Source organism: Phytophthora sojae (assembly GCF_000149755.1).
Source record: "Phytophthora sojae unplaced genomic scaffold PHYSOscaffold_1, whole genome shotgun sequence".
Taxonomy (NCBI): domain Eukaryota; phylum Oomycota; class Peronosporomycetes; order Peronosporales; family Peronosporaceae; genus Phytophthora; species Phytophthora sojae.
Genome location: NW_009258115.1, coordinates 11627225 through 11645264, shown reverse-complemented (window position 1 = coordinate 11645264; position 18040 = coordinate 11627225). Strand labels below are relative to the sequence as shown.

The following is an 18040-nucleotide window of genomic DNA, read 5'->3' as shown; positions in this document are numbered from 1 at the left end:
TGGCGCTTGCGAGGCTGGTCCGGGTTGTCGTCATCCTCGCGGCGAGGCGTCTGGTGGCGCAGCAGAACGGAAGCTGCATAGCCATCCGTTGTGATTTGGTACGCGAACTCCCGTGTGCTGGTCTCAAGTCCATTTAGCCGAAACATCTTCCGAAAAACAGCATCCTTGTTTTTGCTAAACTGGCGGCGAACTTGCTCTGTAGATCCGCATTCCACACCAAGCTCGTCCTTCACGTACGTCTTGACTTCTGCCTGACGCTCAGGGTCCGTGAAAAGTCGGTAGAACACTTGATGCAGCGACGTAATGTTTAGCGTCACGTTTGCGGGGATCAATGAGCTGGAGTAAGGGAGCAGGGAGTAGAGACGCGCGCCCTTTGTCTTTGGGTGCTTCTCGACAAATGCCTCCATCTACTGGAGCATGTCGTATAGCTTCACGATAAAGTGCGTCGGGTTTTGGCGAATGCGCCACTCCCAGGGCACGAAGCCAAGCCAGTCGCGGAGCTCACGCTCCGCAGTGGATCTTGGTTCGTCCCATACATAGGCCACGTTGCCGGTGTCCACGCCGTCGACGTCGAGGTGGGGGACTTCCTTGACACGATAGCAGCCAGCAACGAGCGTCCGCGTCGCCTTATAGCCGAGTTGGAGCTTGCCCGTCGTCGCGTAGCGGAACCGGATGTACTGGTGAAGTCTCCTTCGAAAGTGAAGAGCCAGCATGTTGATGGTGTTCGTCTCCATCGTATCGGCCATCGCGCGCCTCATGGGACCCGAATTGACGCTGCTTGGGGGGAGGTATTCGGGAAGTCGTTCGCACAGCTCCCAGTATCTCATGAAGGTCGGGTGGAGGTCCGGATACTCTGGGCTGTTCCTCGTTCTCTTCTCCGTTTCATCCAGCGAGGCGCTGCAGCACCGGTAGAAGAAGTTAGAGTCGAGGGCCGGCAGGGCAGCGCCCTCTTGTAGATACCGCAGGACGTGCATGCCAGCAATCTTCCATCGCAGCAAACAGACCAGCTTGAGCTCCGATGCCATCGTGCGGATCTCGTCGGTCAGGAAGTCGAGGTCGCAGAGCTGATTGAGCTTCATCTTGACGCTTTGATACGTGTAGACGGGGGTTGAGTCGGTCGAGCCGGCGGGGGGCTTCTTGCGCTTACCCGGCATGTTGCAAATTGCGGAATGAGACCCACCTGTGCTAGGCGGCTTCGGTACCAGACGCATCCAAACGCGGTATCGCCCATTCCCCTGTCGCTTTAAGTGAAGCGCAACCTGGAGCACCGGGGCTAATGCGTGTTCGGAGTGATGATCTCCCGCGACTCAAGCCAATCAATACCCTGTGACGAGACGTAACTTCAAGTTGCACTTTCAAACTTGGACCCATTTTGCACTGCGCTGTTTCGCTTTTACACCAAACATCGAAGATCCACAGAGTGATTGTGACGGGGCACACAGCACTTCTTAACAGAGGAAGCAGGAGTATACAAACTCCAAGTGAACAGCCGTTCACGTGTCCCTGGTCTGAAGGGGACGACTTGACTTGAAAAGCGGTAGATCTAAGACTGAATGTATTTATAGGTTGGTATAGATTTGGCCTGCATACAAATCCTAAGTTCCCTATAGTTTGTGTCATACAAAATGTATCTGTTGGCTCTGAGGCCACTTGAGTCACTATCCAGGGGAGTGACCGATGTAGCCATCCCGGAATAGTGACAGGGTCACTATTCCATGTAACCCCGTTACATCCTCCCCCACTTAGATTCGATCTTATCGACCAATCAGAGCGAGGTTACGCCGGCGACTCACATTTGACTCGCAAAGTCGAAATCCATCGACAACGGCGCGAGCTCTGGTGCCTTGGCTCCCGGGCCTCACAGAGCAACTGGCGCATCGCCGAGCAAGCCGCAGGGTCTCCACGTCGACCGGAAGCATGCCTCCAAAGCGCAGTGCGAAAGCACCTCCGAAACCGCGGGCCGTAGGGCCGATAACCAGGGCGGCCAAGGCCAAGGACGAGTCGTCCGCGCTGATGGAGGCCACGAAGGCGGCCGAGAATGTGGTGCGCTCTCGTAGCAGCACGCAGGAGAGTGGCCGTGAGGCCGGGGCTCGGAGCAAGTCTCCTGACGCCGCGCAAAGCAAGGAGGAGAGTCCTCGGGGCCATAAAAGCCCGACTCGCGACTGGGAAGCCGCCGTCTTTGACTGCACGATGGTCCAGTACTCCGGTGAGAGTTCACCCGACGACGAGAACGTCTCGGAGGGCAGCACGCACGCTGCCGAAGGCACGGAGCTGGCGGCAGGCGACATGACCAACGCCTCGGCCGACGCAAAGGCCTTGTCAGAGAAGGAGGCGGAGGACGCCGAGTCCGGCTCAGGCGACAGCAAGCAGTCGCACGACGAAGTCGCTGTGACCGACGCTGGGGTCGTGGCCGAGAAGTCGCCGAGCGACGCGGGCTCCAAGCCCAAGGAGGTGCTGGCATCCAAGCATCTGATGCTGGCACAAGGTCGTGAGCGTGCCCAAGCGTCGAAAGCGGCTGCCGCTGCGAAGGCCGCCGAGGCCAAGGCGAAGAAGCGTTCAGCTTCCAGGTCGCCTCGAAGATGGACGAGCTGAAGCAAGAGGCGAGAGCCGAAGCTCGTGAAGAGCGTGGGCGTGGTGCGACTACGTCTGCAACCGTGCCCCGGGTACCGGCCAAGAAGCCAAGGACTACTTACGAAGCTGCCGCTGCTTCTCGTCCCATATCGCAACAGCCTTCGGGCAGTCTGCCTGGAGCTGCTCAACGGGCTCCCACGAGTTATCCGACTCAGGGTAACCGCTCCACTTCACGAGCAGCTGGCGCTTGTCATGGAGCTGCCGCTCCCGGACGACTCGGTCCACGTGGTAGCGGATCTGCCCATTACGATCAAGGAGGGCCGGCGGTGGCCTCAGCGGTAGGTTTCTAGTATCTAGGAGAACTAAATCCCCAACCTTAAACACGTTCATGTTTCCTCTTCCATTTCGGTCAGAGTACTCCTTCTGTTTATCTTGGGCTTGCGCCATGGTGTCTCGCACCCTGCTGATTATGTCCAGCCTGTCTTCGGCAAACGAGGACAGTTGCTTCCGCAAGGTGGCTGGACTCACGTCCGAGACTTGGGAGGAAAAGGTTTTCCGAGCCTCTCCCCCACTTAGGACCGAAGCCCCGGTACTGCCTCGTAATGTGAGCGGCACCTGAGGGTGGCGCAACCCGTTCAGGTAAAAGGGCGTAAAGCCCGTCGATGCATGTACCGCATTGTTGAGTGCGAACTCAACCATGGGCAAGCGATCAGCCCAAAAGCGGGGCATCTCCGCGCAGATACTGCGGAGCGTGTCTTCGAGCACGCGATTGACGCGCTCCGTCTGGCCATCCGTCTGCGGGTGGTCCGCCGTCGACATCGACAGTCGTGTGCCGAGAAGGCGAAACAGCGTCTGCCAGAACGTAGCGGTGAACCGCGTGTCTCGATCAGAGACAATGGTCTCGGGCAGACCGTGGTGTCGGAAGACACAGTCCATGAACAGGCGAGCGACCTCGTCGCCAGTGCCGGTGTCACGAACTGGAGCAAAGTGGACCATCTTGCTCAGACGGCACACGAAGGCAACAACACCAGTGTTGCCACGGTCATCGGCCGGAAGTCCGAAGGCAAAGTCGAGACTCATCGACTTCCAGCAGTCCGCTGGGACCGGCAGGCTCTGCAATGGTGCCGAGGCGTGACCGGCAGGCTTCACGCGCTGGCACGTCTCGCACGTACGGACGTAGGTGGCGACCCACTTGTACATGTGACGCCACCAAAACATCAGCGAGACAGACGCGTACGTCTTCTCACGGCCGAGATGGCCACTGGATGGAGCGTCGTGCGCCTCCATCAGGATGTCGTACTTGAGATCCTCGTCGTTGGGCACGACAATACGGGGAGGATCCTCGGGCTCGACCCTATAGTGGAGCAAACCGTCAGCCCACTCATAGCGGTGCAGCCTTGCACGTTGTCGGGGCGTGAGCCACTCGGCCTTGGCTTCCGAGCCAGCGGCCAAGAACCGCACAAGAGGTTCGAGACTGGCATCGTCTCGGTACCCCAGCCTGATACGATCATACAGATCCGTCGTGACCCGACTAATATGAGGAAGCTCGTAGTCGGGTCGGCGCGACAGCGCGTCGACAAGCACGTTCAACTTGCCCGTCTTGTACTCGACACGGAAGTTGTATTCCGCGAAGAATGACAGCCAACGCGCCATCCGCTGTGAGAGATGCGGCGTGTTGACGGCAGTCCGCAAGGACGCGTGGTCTGTATAAACGACAAAGGGCGTCGAGCCCAGGAGGTGCACTCGGAACTTGACAAGAGCGTACTTCATGGCAAGTAGTCCTTGTCGTGGACTGGATAGTTCCGTTCGGCTGCCTTGAGCTGCCTGGACTGGAACGAGATGACCCGTTCGCGGCCTTCATCGTCGGCCTGCAATAGCGCACAGCCAATTGCGTAGTCAGACGCATCACAGACTACGCTGAAAGGCTTCGTCTCGTCCGGCAATGCGAGGACTGGCGCGCGCTGTAAGCTCGCTTTGATGTCGTTAAAAGCATCTTGATGGCGACGCTCCCAGCGCCAGTCGACATTCTTCTTCAGGAGATCCGACAAGGGCCGTGCCAGCTCGGCGTAGCCTGCACTATACTTGTGCAGGTAGTTGGCGAGGCCCAACCACTGTCGTAGGTCCTTCTGCGACCGAGGTGGCGGCCAAGCCGCGATGGTTTTCACCTTCTCCGGGTCCGCCCAGACCCCGGCGCTGCTGACGAAGCAGCCCAGGACCTTGATCTCCTCAGCTGCGAACACACACTTGGCGTACAGCTTGTTCGCCCGCATGACTTCGAACACACGTCGAAGGTGCTGGAGATGCACCTCCATGGCCGTCTGGCCTGCCACGGCGCGGCTGTGGACGAAGATGTCGCCAAAGTACGTCTGTGTGAACGCACGCAAAGGTCGGAACAGTTGTGTGGCCAAGCGATTGAACGTTGCCGGGGCGTTAGAAAGCCCCTGAGGCATGACCAGCCACTCCCAGAGCTTACCGCTCGGCGTGCTCACAGCCGTGAGTGGGATGTCGCTCTCGCGCATCAGGATCTGGTAGTACCCGTCCACCAGGTCCAGCGCGCTATACAGCGTGCAGCCAGCCATGTTGTTGAGCAACACGTCCTTGCGCGGGATCGGTGTCTGCGCAGGCACTGTCGCGCTGTTCAGCTTGTTATAAGCATGAACCAGACGCCACTTTCCATTCGGTTTGCGAACACAGAAGGTAGGCGTCGAGTGCGGGGACTTCGACTCCCGCACCATGCCCGCCTTCGCCTTGGCGGCAAAGAAGGCATCAATGACTTAACACTGCTCCCGGGGAAAAGGCCATTGCCTCGTGACACAGTACTTCGTCCCCGGCACGAGATCGATCTCGTGCCTGATTCCCCTGTCCGGAGGGCGATTGGACGGTGGATCCTTGGACACCACGTCCTCGAACTCCTTCACCAAGGGGTACACCGGGTCCCGGGGGTTCTTAAGAATCTCAGAGTCCATGCGCGACGCGCGCTGTCTCTGGAACTCCTCCAGGACTGCCTGGTCCATGACCGAGGACGAGTTCAACACGGCCGACGTGGACTCCGGTCGGAGGAGAACCAACTCTGCGATCTCCCCGGCCTTTAGCTCGGCCAAGAAGTCCTCCATTGAGAGCTCCTCAAGGTTCAGCAACTCTGAAACCTCGGGCAGAGCTGTAAGCTCGACAGCTCCTGTCTTGACCCGACGACCGGTCACGCCGTCGAAGATGTGATAACACTCTTCGGCGGCTGGAGCCTTGGCTGGAGGCTCGGAGTCGCTGGCGACTGGCGTCGTCGATCACACGACTAGGCCCGGCTTACGACGTGACTCTCGGGTGTCTTCGTCTCGTGGCGCCGCCTTGACGGCACCACCGGTCTTCTCGATCTTGTGCGGAACTACGTTACCCGCCTTGTCCTTGAGCGGAACTTGGTTACCCGCCTTGTTCTTGAGCGGAACTTGGTTACCCGCCTTGCTGGGTGGAACTATGTTACCCACCTCGCCGTGTGGAACTTGGTTACCGACACCAGGAGCGCTTCCAGCGACTTCCGCATCAGTGATGGTCTGAGCGACCTCCTGTGGAACTATGTTACCCACATCAGAAGTGCCTGCAGTGCCTTCCTCATCAGTTACGGTCTGAGTGACCTCGCGTGGAACTTGGTTACCCACGCCAACGCCAGCGGCACCTTCTCCAGCAGCCCTTGCTGCCTGCGGTACTTCGTTACCCGCGTGTGGACCTACGTTACCCACCTGGTAGGTGCTGTCCGGCACCTCCACTCTCAGGCCTTGTCCGGCCCGGTCGGAGTCGTCGTCAGTCTCGACGGACCCCAAGAACTCATTAGACGCTGCTGCGCCCTGGCGGCCCTCGCGGGCGCTCCAGCTGCTGCCAGAGGTGGGAACATGACTCACGAAAGCTCTGTCAGAGCGTGGGGGACGGCTGGCCCCGATGGCCTTGCCGCGCCAGTCGATCCAAGGCTCGTGTTTCTCCAGCCACGGCATGCCAAGGATCAAGTCGTACTTGTCCATGTCTAGGACCAAGAACGGCTCCGTGCTGTCGAAGTCCTCGAACTTGACAGTGAGGTCCATGTGGACCCGAGGTACTTCTACCACCGTACCGTCGGCCAGTCTTACCGAGACCAGCCCGTTGCCTTTGCTGCCTCGTAGCGCATCGGCGTACTTGTCGGGATTGCGTGCGACAGTCTGGCGGCGCGCAAAGTTCTTGGACGCCCCAGAGTCGATCAAGATTCTCAAGGGATGATCGTATCCCGGTACACTCGCGTGCACCACAAGCAGCCCACCGCTGCCCTTCTCCGCTTCGAGAGTACAGAGACTCTCAGGGGCTAAGTCCCCATGGCGTGCGCCACCCGCACGCCCCTCACGAAGACTTAGTGTTTCCCCAGTAGGGCGCCCCGCCCCTACTGGTGTCCGGCGTTCCCCTGGTTCCTGGGGCGCGGCTTCTGCCAGCGACCCCTAGAGCCATAGGGCTTCGAAGAGAACTTGTTCTTCAGTCCTCCCGCGGGACAAGCACGTTTCATGTGCCCAAGCTTACCACAGCCGTAGCAGCGAATGTCGCTCTGCTCGGCCATGCCCAGATCCATGGGAACCGGCCCGTTGATCGCTCCATTGCCGGAGTTACCATTAGGCGCACCGCCAGAGGCAGGGTTGCTCTGCCATACCGTGGCGGGGGTACGAGCCTGCTTGTGGCTGTACTCCTCCTGGAGGGCGATCTGAATCGCCTCCTCCATAGTGTTTGCTTGCACACGGAACAGTTGCGTGCGGGCAGGACCGACACGCAGACCGTCCATGAACACGGTCACCTTGATGTGTTCAGGCAGGGGGTTCCCCACCAAAGAGGCAGTGAGCACTCGCATCTCCTGGATGTACTCATGCAGCTCGCGCCTTCCTTGTTTGCAGGCGAGGAAGCGCGAACGCTGGCGGTACTCGTAGTTCGCCGGAAGAAACGCGGCCCGCAGCTGCTCGCACAGCTGAGACCATGATGCGAAGCATCCAGGCGTCGTCGCTTCGCGGGTATACGCCCAACTCTTAGCGCGACCACTAAGGTTGGAGAGCGCAAAGGCGACACGGAGTCGCTCGTCCGAGACGAGAGCCGCGTCCATCGCGAGCTCAACCTCTCGAACCCAGAAGTGAAGGTTTTCTCCTTCCTTCCCTTCGAAGGGGTGAACCTTCAGCCGCAGGGGCTTCGGTTGCACCGGCTTCGGCGCGGCCGCAGTGGCCTGAAGCCCTTGAACGTGGCCGATGAGCCCTCGCTCGTAGGTGTCGAACGCGTTGATACGCTCAACCTGCTCAGCCGGCGTCGCCGCCGCTAAGCTACGCAGGGCATCTGTCCCAAAGATGCCTGCCATCTTACGAACGGACTCGTACTGCGAGTTGTTCAGATGGGGAAACTCCGTACGATCCATCTTGGCTCACTCGATGAGACCACAGAGGATTCAGGTAGTCCAATCTACCCGCGTAGGCGTAGGATTGACTACAAGTGCTACCAAGTGTGACGGGGCACACAGCACTTCTTAACAGAGGAAGCAGGAGTATACAAACTCCAAGTGAACAGCCGTTCACGTGTCCCTGGTCTGAAGGGGACGACTTGACTTGAAAAGCGGTAGATCTAAGACTGAATGTATTTATAGGTTGGTATAGATTTGGCCTGCATACAAATCCTAAGTTCCCTATAGTTTGTGTCATACAAAATGTATCTGTTGGCTCTGAGGCCACTTGGGTCACTATCCAGGGGAGTGACCGATGTAGCCATCCCGGAATAGTGACAGGGTCACTATTCCATATAACCCCGTTACAGTGATGGTCACTCACAAATCAAGACCCTGTGACGAGGCGCAACTTCAAGTTGCACTTTCAAACTTGGCGCCACTTGTGCGTCATCGTCATCCTGGCGGAGATCGCTATCGTCGACCGAATCTCTGCGCCAGGAATTGACGCGAAATAGCCCGTGGTGGATCTGATCGTGGCCACGCGGACTATTGTAGAGCAACGCAAGGCGTCTCCATTCATGTTGGTGCCCACGAGCTTCCGAACATCCAGCGCACCGCACCAGCTCCCCATTGCTGTCTCGGAGTCCGCGTACATCGTCAGCGGACAAGTTGGAGACGCTCGAGTCGACCGCACGTAGTCTTTGGTGCCTTGATCCATTGTGTCGTCGTGATCGCCCACGATGCGCCTGACCCCCATCTTTATAGTCCATAGGCACCAGCTTGTGGGTCGCCACAGCCAAAGCCAGGCAGGAGATGTCGCCACAGCCGAAGCCGGGTGGGGCGCCGCAGTTGAAGTCTGGAATATATGAGTGGCCAAAAACGATAAATACGTTCTCCTCCCTTTCTCGGATTTCTCTAATTCTGCACTCTCGTTCTTTTGTTGCTTTCATTCTTCATTTCACCATGGTGGCCTTGGTGGTCTTTGATCTCCTCCGCTTGGTCTTTTCGAGCAGCTCGTACTGGGCGTTTCTGCTCTTGAGGTCCAGCACGTCGGCCAGGTAGAGCGAGATGACCTTCTGCAGCCAGGTGGTTCTTCGGGTCGTAGTCCCAGACCTTGCCCCAGCGGTTGAAGCGCTGCTTGACCTCGATGACTCGCGAGACGCGGCGCTCCTCCTTCTCCGGGAAGAGGAAGTGCCTGAACACGGCGAAGAGGGACTTGGGCGACTGCTGCACGTAGGCCACGCCCTTCTGGATGAGCAGCGGCACGAGCATGCAGAGCAGCGTGTCGACCAGCACGTTGTGCGTGCGGAAGGTGTTGATGAGTCCAAACTCGATAAGCTACAAGCACTCCATGTGACGCAGATTCAACTTGTACACCATCGGGATAATAAACAGGATAGCGCCCGGCTCCACCATGAGGGCACTGCGCGACAGCCGCTTGGCGAAAGCCGCCACCGTGTACGCCGGCAAGTGGGTCGGCGAGAGGAAGAGGTTCAACAGGCCGAAGAAGCGGCCGCGCTGCTTGGCAGAGTACAACGTGGTCGTCCAGCAGCGCATACAGCTTGTTGTAGAAGTCGGGCGAGTCGAAGTTGTGAGGATGAACAGACTGTTCAGCGCCAGCAGACTCGTGACTGCACCGATGCTTACCTGGTATAAGGAAGTCGGCGAGCAGCAGCGGGTTTTGGTCAGGTGCGGCATGATTCCGTCCGGCAGCTGCACCAGCACCTTCTTGTACGAGGTCTGTGGCAGCTTGTGGCGCAGCACAGCAATCCACGCCAGTGACGGTGCTGCTTTCCGTTGCGCAGCCCACGAGTCTTCTGCGAGAATTCGGATCGTGCATTATGTCGCGTATTCTGATTTGTGTATATCGGACTATATTTAGCGCCATGTCGTCTGATTTTGTAAATTGAGCAACATTGAAGTTGTTAAGTAGCCTTTTTGTCACTAATTCGAGTCCATTCAGACACTAAAGTGAACAGCTCTAATTCATCGGATGGCGATGGTGCAGGCGACGTTGGCTCATGTCGCCGTGGGCTGCAACGCCGCCACGAACGCCCTGTCCGTGCGTCCCAGTAGCTCCTCAACTTCATCTAGGTCTTGCAACTACTGCGGCGCGTTTGCAGCCAGGAACGTCGTGTGTCTGCTGCGCAGCAGCGTCGACGATGACACAAACTCCGCCCCAATGGCCATTGCGGAGACGTTGAAGCATCGGGACGCGACCTCCGACGCCTCGAGACTCACGAGCGTCATGATGCAATACGATGCACAATCGGAGAGCGTGCAGGTGCTCGCGGGGGACTCGGACGGGCGCGTGTTCCTCTGGTCCAAGGTGTCAACGAGCGGTTGGCAGCTCCAGAAGGTCACGCACGAGAGTCAGAAGCTGCCGGCGGTGACGGTGGCTGCCGTGACGCCTGCCGAGACGCATAGACGTCGACTCTACTTTGCTGCGTTCTCGGACGGGACGTTGGCGGTTTTCGGTCGGGGTAAAGGGAGCGAGGAGGAGGAGGAGGTGAAGCTGCTGAGTCGACTGGAGCTTGGCGTCAAGAGTATCATGGAGACAATGGATGCTCTTGTGGTGAAGGGAGGAGAAGGAGAAGTGGAGGAGAGTGTGCTGCTGGCGACGGGTGGGGTGGATTCCAAGGTTCATTTGTTTGAAGTAGCGGACGGGAGTGATCAGTTGACGGAGTTGCTGGCGCTGGAAGGACATCAGGGGTGGATCCGCAGTGTCGCGTTTAAGCAACAGGAGAAGGAAGACGTAGGGAATGTAGTGGCAATGCTCGCGTCAGCGTCGCAGGATCAGCGAATTCGTGTATGGAAAGTTACTGCTCGATCGAGAGGTCAAGGTGAAGGAGCTTCCTCTGGTGAAGTTAAAGACGGATTCCTTGCGCGTGGTGCCCGCACGACGTATACCGTGAGCTTTGATGCGCTACTAGTCGGTCATGAAGACTGGGTCACGTCGGTGCAGTGGACGCAGTTACCGCGAGATGATGAGAGTGAAGATCCTTGCGAGACAGCGCTGCTTTCCTCGTCCATGGACAATACGCTCATTGTGTGGACAAAGTCTGCAGACACTCGCAGCTCGTGGACCCCGTCCCTTCGTGTTGGTGAAATGGGCGGCAACGGGTTGCTGTCGGCAGGTGTGTTACCTGCACGTGGTGGCCGTCTGAATCTCCTGTCGCTGAGCTTTGGCGGACAGTTGGAGCGCTGGGAGCAGCAGCCAGTGCCATCGAAACTTTTCCTGCCAGCAATTTCGATTAACGGCCATTGCGCTGAGGTCACGGATCTTTCGTGGGCACCGCGTGGCGATTACTTAGTGTCGGTTTCGCTGGATCAAACCGCTCGCGTCGTGGCCCCGTCAAAGACCTCCAATGACTCGCTACCGAATTGGTTCGAGATCTCTCGGGCGCAGGTTCATGGATACGACATCAACTGTGGCTGTTTTGTGCTTGGAAATCGCGACGCAAACGACCAATTCGTCAGTGGAGCTGATGAAAAGATCTTGCGCGTGTTCGAAGCTCCGGATGAGGTGAGGCAACTGGTGGGTCAGTTGAGTCCCTCCGACAAGAATGGCGGGGTACAAGCAAATGCAGAGAAGCAGGTCCGAAGCGTGCAACATGCGTATCTCCCAGAATTAAGTTTGACGAACAAGTCAGCGACAACGGAGGAATCTGCCAGCGACTCGGACAATGGCTACGCGAAGTTGAGTTCCTCCTTGTCTTTACCAGTGGGGGACACGCTGGGTCGCAAAACGTTGTGGCCTGAGCAGCGAAAGCTTTACGGTCATGGAAACGAGCTTCTCTGTGTGACGTCGTCCCACACTGGCGATTTGATCGCTTCCGCCTGCAAGTCGCGTGAGGAACGATATGCAGCGGTGCGCCTATGGAATACTGCAGACTGGAGCGAAGCCCAACTTCCACTTGCGGGCCACAAGAGCTCAGTGGTGCAGTTGGCCTTCTCCCCGAACGACCTGTACTTGCTCTCAGTGTCTAGAGACCGACAATTCTGTCTCTACGAGCGACAGCCGAATTCAGACGGGAAGTTTGCGCTCGTGGAAAGTGTAAAAGCTCACCGCCGCATCATTTGGAGTTGCTCGTGGTCGCCAGACTCGTCCCTCTTCGCCCTCGGTTCTCGTGATCAGTCGTTCTCGCTTTGGAGCCGAACCAGCGGAAAATGGGGTCGCATTTGTGACCCCGTGGCGTATGATGCTGCCGTCACGGCTGTGGCCTTTTTACCATCTGCACTGTCAAATTCTGGAGGCTATCTCCTGGCCGTCGGTCTCGAAACCGGTGCTATCGAACTGTTTACAATGTCGAAGATTGATGAGGATGTTGCCGAAGTGACTTGCTCGCGCATTGATGAACTAGCGTGGGAAATTTCCCCATCCGGCGCTGTCTCGCGTTTAGAATGGTGCCCAGCTAAGAACGAGGGAGAATTCGTGTTGGCAGCAGCGAGCAGTGATAGCTCTGTGCGAGTATACAACCTAAAGATCTAAATGAATGCCGCAATCAAAACGAAAAAAAAAGCGACGGAATTGGATTTTAATTTACACCAAACGAACGCTGTGAGCCCGACTTTTGATTGTGTTTGTACTTGGCGATCTCGTTTTCGAGAATCTCGGTTTGCGTGGGGTAGAGCTCTTTAACGTAGTCGAGATCTTGCCGGCACAGCACGTGGATTTGGACCCACGTAAGCGCCACCGCTGTCGCCGCTCGCTTCGTGCGCTGAAGTAGAGCCATCTCACCAAAGTACTCCCCTAAACATGCGCGATCACATTAGCGAAGTGACAACAATGTGCAGTGTTTCTCAACTAAAAAAAAAGAAAATGAAGCAGTCACCTTTGCGGAGGATTTGTATCACCTTGATCACCTCGGAATTGGGATCGAGCACACCAACACTTCCTGATGAGCCCAGAAAGCCCATCCAGTCTCCGAATTCCCCTTTCCTGATCAGCACGTCGTCTTGCATGTAAATGACGGTACGCAAGTGTAACACGAGGACTTCGATCACAGCTGGAGCGAGGGTCTTCGATGACAAGAAGGGGATTTGCTTGAGCATATCTCGATAGAGCTGGAACTTTACCTCACAGATTAGCGCTGGCGATAACTCTTCGATGAACGAGTCCGCGTCACTGCTCACACTCTTCGTCTCGCGCCACAAGTTGTCGTAGTATCCTCGAATTCGCTTAGTCAGCTCGTCTGGGATGCCTAAAAAGTGACAGCGCTCCAATACCGTGATAATCTTCTTGCTGTACGCAGCCTCGTTCTCGTCGATTGATGCGATAAGCGCAGCAACAGAGCCGAATACGCTGGCTTGGAGCACGTTTCCTACCAGCATGAAGCACGCGACTGAAATTAACTCTGCTGCCGAGTACATTATTGGTGGACTCGCATTCACGCTTCCGATGACCAGCGACCAGCAGAGACTGTACTCGTCAAACAGCGACCTCGGCACAAAAGTCCCTTCATGCATATGTGCTCGCCAACCGACAGCCACCCAGCTCCAGTAACAGGTCAAGAGATGTGATATTGTTATCACCAGCCCGAGCAGCATTATGAAGCGCACAATACCCGCCTTTTTGGCGGAGTTGAGGCGGTGGGCGAGGTGACTCACTTTAGCTAGACGTAAGAACTTGAAGAATCCGATCACGTTGCTGTGGCTTGAACTCGAGAAGAGTTCAAATGGGAACCAACTCAAAAAGTCTGGCAATGCCCAGCCGCTAACCAAGTAATTCCTTATCGTTTGTTTGGGCCCCGAGATGAGATTACCATGTTCATCGAGGTACGAAGAAAACATCCGAATGACGAAATCAACGACAAAAATCACAGACTCGGCGGTGTCGTAGTAGTCAAGAAATGACGATTGGTAGTTGAAACCGAGGGACAGCGGAGTGAAGACGAGATCAAGCAAAACAATGGCGATAACCCCCAAATCCCACGCGGTTCGATACGGAGAGTCATGTCGAAGCGTGTATCGACTCATTTCGCCCTCGAGCTTACGAGCAGAGATGATATCTTGCGGAGACACCAGGTGATCCTCTCGTTCCTGCTCGCTCGGGTTATTTCTCGATTGCCCTAGAGCGATGCTCTGAGCCTTGGCCAAGTTGATAGCGCTGACTGAAAAGCGCCGAACCAGGTTTTCGTCTTCGTGCGATGCTACCTCGATATCCTTTTGTACTTTGTGTGAGGGTAAGATCTTGGTTATGTTCAACGGGACGATTTTCGTAAACCCTTTTTGAACTGGTGACCACAACTTGGACAACAATCCGGGAGGCTTCGCCACGCGATCAACGTTAGTTACCTCGATCTTCGACAACCACTGAGCTGATAGTGTGGGGTCAGGCGCAGCAAGTGGAATGCTCAGCTTTTTTTCCCCTGCATGAGAAAACGGGCGTTGAGCTGGAGACGCAGATCTTAAATCTGTAGTTTTTAAATCTGCGTCTGTGATGTCCATGATATCAAGAGTGCCGGAGGCGATCAGAGCAAACGGGTTAAGTCCTGCCAGACTGATGCGTGGGGCACCTTCTGCAAGCATGGGGTTGTTAGGAGAAATTGAGGTATGACTGAACCGGCGGCTCCTTTCGTTTGCCGTGGTTGTCTAAGAAAAAGTGTTAGAAAGCATTATGCTGCAAGGTATGTAAACCAGAAACAATTCGCACCTGGAGGTGTTGATGGACATGGCTGCTCAGCTCATGCAGCATCCGAGTTGTTGTCTGAATATCTGCCTGCATTTGGTCAAGCCGCTCCTCCAGTTTGTTGTACTGATCCTGAGTGATACAGCCGCAGGTGCTTTCAGGGGGTGCCGCGGGGCAAGACGACTCGACCTGCTCCTCCATGGTCAGAGCGGTGGTGATAGCCGAATGGGGAGTGACAAGTGAGCATGGCGGAGGGTGCTAAAATAGTTTTGGTGATCATCGACATCTCATAAGCCGAAAAATAGTTTCATGGTAAACTCGTGTTAAATATAAACCTTCGGAATGATCTGCAGGTTGATCATAAGGGAATGGGTTGACAGCGCGCACTGATACGCTCTACTTGTATCGAACCTTGGACTGCATGTACTTGTTGATCTCGCGCTCGAGAATCTCGGTCTGGGTCGGGTATTGCTCCTTGACACTGTCGAGATCGGCTCGGCAAAGGACGTGGATCTGCACCCAGGTAAGCGCGACTGCAGTTGTTGAACGCTTGGCACGCTGCAACAGTGCCATCTCTCCGAAGTAGTCGCCTAGAAGTCGCGGCGCGATCGATCGTATTAGCTATGTCAGAACATTTCAAAATAATAAAAAAACGAAGTGGTCACCTTTGCGAAGAATTCGGATGATCTTGCGGGTGTTCGTATTCGGGTCGAGAACCGCCACTGAACCTGTGGAATGAAGAGTGCAGTTAGCCATCAGGACCGCAATAAATCAAATTAAAACACACAACTTAACTTTACTCCCGATGAAAGCCATCCAGTCTCCGTATTCACCCTTGCGAATCAAGACATCATCTTGCATGTAAATGACTGTCCGCAGGTGCAATATCAGCATCTCGATCACAGCCGGAGCCAACGTCTTCGACGACAAGAACGGAATCTGCTTGATCATTTCTCGATAGAGCTGGAACTTCACCTCACAAATAAGCGCTGGCGAGAGTTCATTGATGAACGAATCAGCGTCGGTGTTCACGCTCTTAGTCTCGCGCCAGAGATTTTCATAGTATCCGCGAATTCGCTTGGTAAGCTCGACCGAAATACCCAGGAAGTGACAACGCTCCGACGTTGATATTAGCTTCTTGTTGTACGCGGCCTCATCTTCATCGAAGGAGGAAATAAGTACCGCCACAGAACCGAAGACGCTAGCCTGGAGGATGTTACCTATCAGCATAAAGCATGCTACAGATATTTGTTCGACGGCGGTAAACATTGGCGGTGGACTTGCATTCAGGCATCCAACCACGAGCGACCAACACAGGGCATACTTCTCAAACAGCGACTGCGGCACGAAAGTATTTTCCTCCAGATGAGAACGCCACCCATGCGCCACCCAGCTCCAGTAACAGGCTAGAAGATGCACGACCGTCAATACGATACCCAGCAGTAGGATAAATCTCAGAATCCCGGCCTTCTTTGCAGAGTTAATCCTCCGCGCAAGCTGGCTCACTTTGGCAAGTCGGAAGATCTTGGTGAAGCTGAGAACGCGACCTTTACTAGACGACGCAAACAGCTCGAAAGGGAACCAACTGAGAAAGTCGGGTATAGCCCAACCACTTAGCAGATAATTCATTGCCGTCTTTTTGGGTCCGGAGATGAGGTCGCCACGTTCGTCTGTGTACGATGAGAAAATGTGCACGATAAAGTCGATCACGAAAAGAATAGTTCCGAGGATATTCAGCCCATCCATGAACTTGGGGGTAAAGTTGAAGCCCAATGACAGCGGAGTCAGAATAACATCAAGCAGGATCATAGTCATGATCAGCAAGTCCCACGCATAACGATATGATGAATCATGACGCAGCGTGAATCGCCCAAGCTCACCGTCAAGGTTCCGCGCTGATAAAATATCTTCCGGCGAGACCGTCGCATCGGTTCGCTGGGTCTTGACAAACATGCTTTTCAATCGCTTTCTGGGGGGAAGGACCTCCGGCTTCTTCAGGTTGGAGGAAATCGAGAAGCGACGCGAGACCTCAGCCTTTTGATCCTGCTTGTCAGGGTCATTGTCGAGAGTATTGCGCTGTTTGGTCGGCGTTGTCTCGACTTGCTTCGTCTTCACAATTGCCAAAGGCTCCTCGGGGGTATCAATTTTGCTCCTGCGACTATCTCGGATCATGGCCCAGCGCAACTCGGCAAGGTTTTTCTTCTTTAGGTCGGAGGGCGATACGAGCGACATTGCAGACTCTGGACTTGTATCGATTCGACTTCGTCGCTCGTCAGTTTGTGTTGCCGGTCGTGTGTCCGTGCGAAAACTGGCAGTAGAGTCGAGACTACGGAGAGGAGGGTCCGACGGCAAGAGGTTGAGCGGGTTGACTCCATTCGGCGCCATCGACCGTAGCGATGGTGTTTTGGTTAGGAGCGGGAAGTTGGTAGGAGACGAATTTTCGGGGTTTAGACTTCGACTCCTGCCTTTCGTCGTCTGAGTAACAAGTAATTAACACCATTAAAAAATATTCCCTACGCTGTTAAAACGATATTTTACCTCAAGCTGGCGCCGGACAAGTGCGCTCAAGTCGCGCATCATTTTATGCGTAGCTCGAATGTCGGCTTGCATTTGGTCCAGTCGCTCGTTTAACCCCGCGGTTTTGCTTGATCCTCGATGCTCACCGTTTTGACCCGCCGCCATTGACGCAGATGGATCATAGCGCTGATCCTGCTCCGGTAGTGTCGGTCCCAGGTCCATGGCGCTCGCTGAATTTCTAGCGAGGCCACAGCGTCGAGCCTCAATGCAGCTGCACTGAATCACCTATAGCAGCGAAACCAACGTAGCAGGTATGAAAATGGACTTCCGTCTTTCAAAATAGCTGTGTATTTTAAGTTGGCGGGCCCCATTACGAAATCTGCCTTACATTTTGTTACACTTTGTCGCTTGATGTCACTCGCCCAAAGCGAATTGTAAATACAGCGCAATAGTCTAAGTTCTCGTATTTTTGACGCTGCACATAAGGGGCGGCATTTATATGAGACGGTTTCAAACGAAAAGATGCTTACGAACCTAAGTACGAATCGCGATTTAACCGCATCAATCGAAAGAGGCGTGTCTTGTGCTTCGTTTAAGCTATCGAATGCATTGAAACGTTAAGAACTCCCGGAGTGACATCGGTCTAGAAAAATTATCTCCATTTTCGGACCCCCTAAATTCACGATTTTATTTGGGGCGTGTGACCTCAATATTTTTTCATTTTTTAACGTACTGTATATTATCGGAAAGCTCGCGCTAAAAGAAAGTAAATCAGAGTGCTTTTACGCTTTTTACGTGTGCTTTTCACTTTCAAAATTTTGATGTCCGGTTATTTCCGAAAATTGATCGGTCAACTTCAAACGCGATTATCTCGATAACTCCAAATGGCGCCTAAG

At 55.3% G+C, this 18040-nt stretch overlaps 4 protein-coding genes across 4 annotated transcripts; 1 reads left to right on the top strand and 3 right to left on the bottom strand.

Moving 5' to 3' along the window:
• Positions 1 to 9334: 9334 nt before the first annotated feature.
• On the bottom strand, positions 9335 to 9769 carry PHYSODRAFT_476744 (hypothetical protein; the record flags this gene model as incomplete). The annotated part of the gene is made up of 1 exon (XM_009519136.1): positions 9335 to 9769. A coding segment is annotated over one exon (435 nt), but the record flags the coding sequence as incomplete, so codon positions are not given.
• Positions 9770 to 9989: 220 nt separating this feature from the next.
• PHYSODRAFT_258381 (hypothetical protein) lies at positions 9990 to 12488 on the top strand (the record flags this gene model as incomplete). Its single annotated transcript, XM_009519135.1, has 1 exon — positions 9990 to 12488. The coding sequence occupies one exon, from the start codon at positions 9990 to 9992 to the stop codon at positions 12486 to 12488; it is 2499 nt and encodes an 832-aa protein (XP_009517430.1).
• A 46-nt stretch (positions 12489 to 12534) lies between these two features.
• On the bottom strand, positions 12535 to 14527 carry PHYSODRAFT_310211 (hypothetical protein; the record flags this gene model as incomplete). Its single annotated transcript, XM_009519134.1, has 4 exons — positions 12535 to 12749; positions 12832 to 14148; position 14223; positions 14294 to 14527. The coding sequence occupies 4 exons, from the start codon at positions 14525 to 14527 to the stop codon at positions 12535 to 12537; spliced, it is 1767 nt and encodes a 588-aa protein (XP_009517429.1).
• Positions 14528 to 15023: 496 nt separating this feature from the next.
• Positions 15024 to 16580, bottom strand: PHYSODRAFT_310210 (hypothetical protein; the record flags this gene model as incomplete). Its single annotated transcript, XM_009519133.1, has 3 exons — positions 15024 to 15217; positions 15293 to 15355; positions 15428 to 16580. 3 exons carry the CDS (start codon positions 16578 to 16580, stop codon positions 15024 to 15026), a joined length of 1410 nt encoding a protein of 469 aa, XP_009517428.1.
• Positions 16581 to 18040: the final 1460 nt, after the last annotated feature.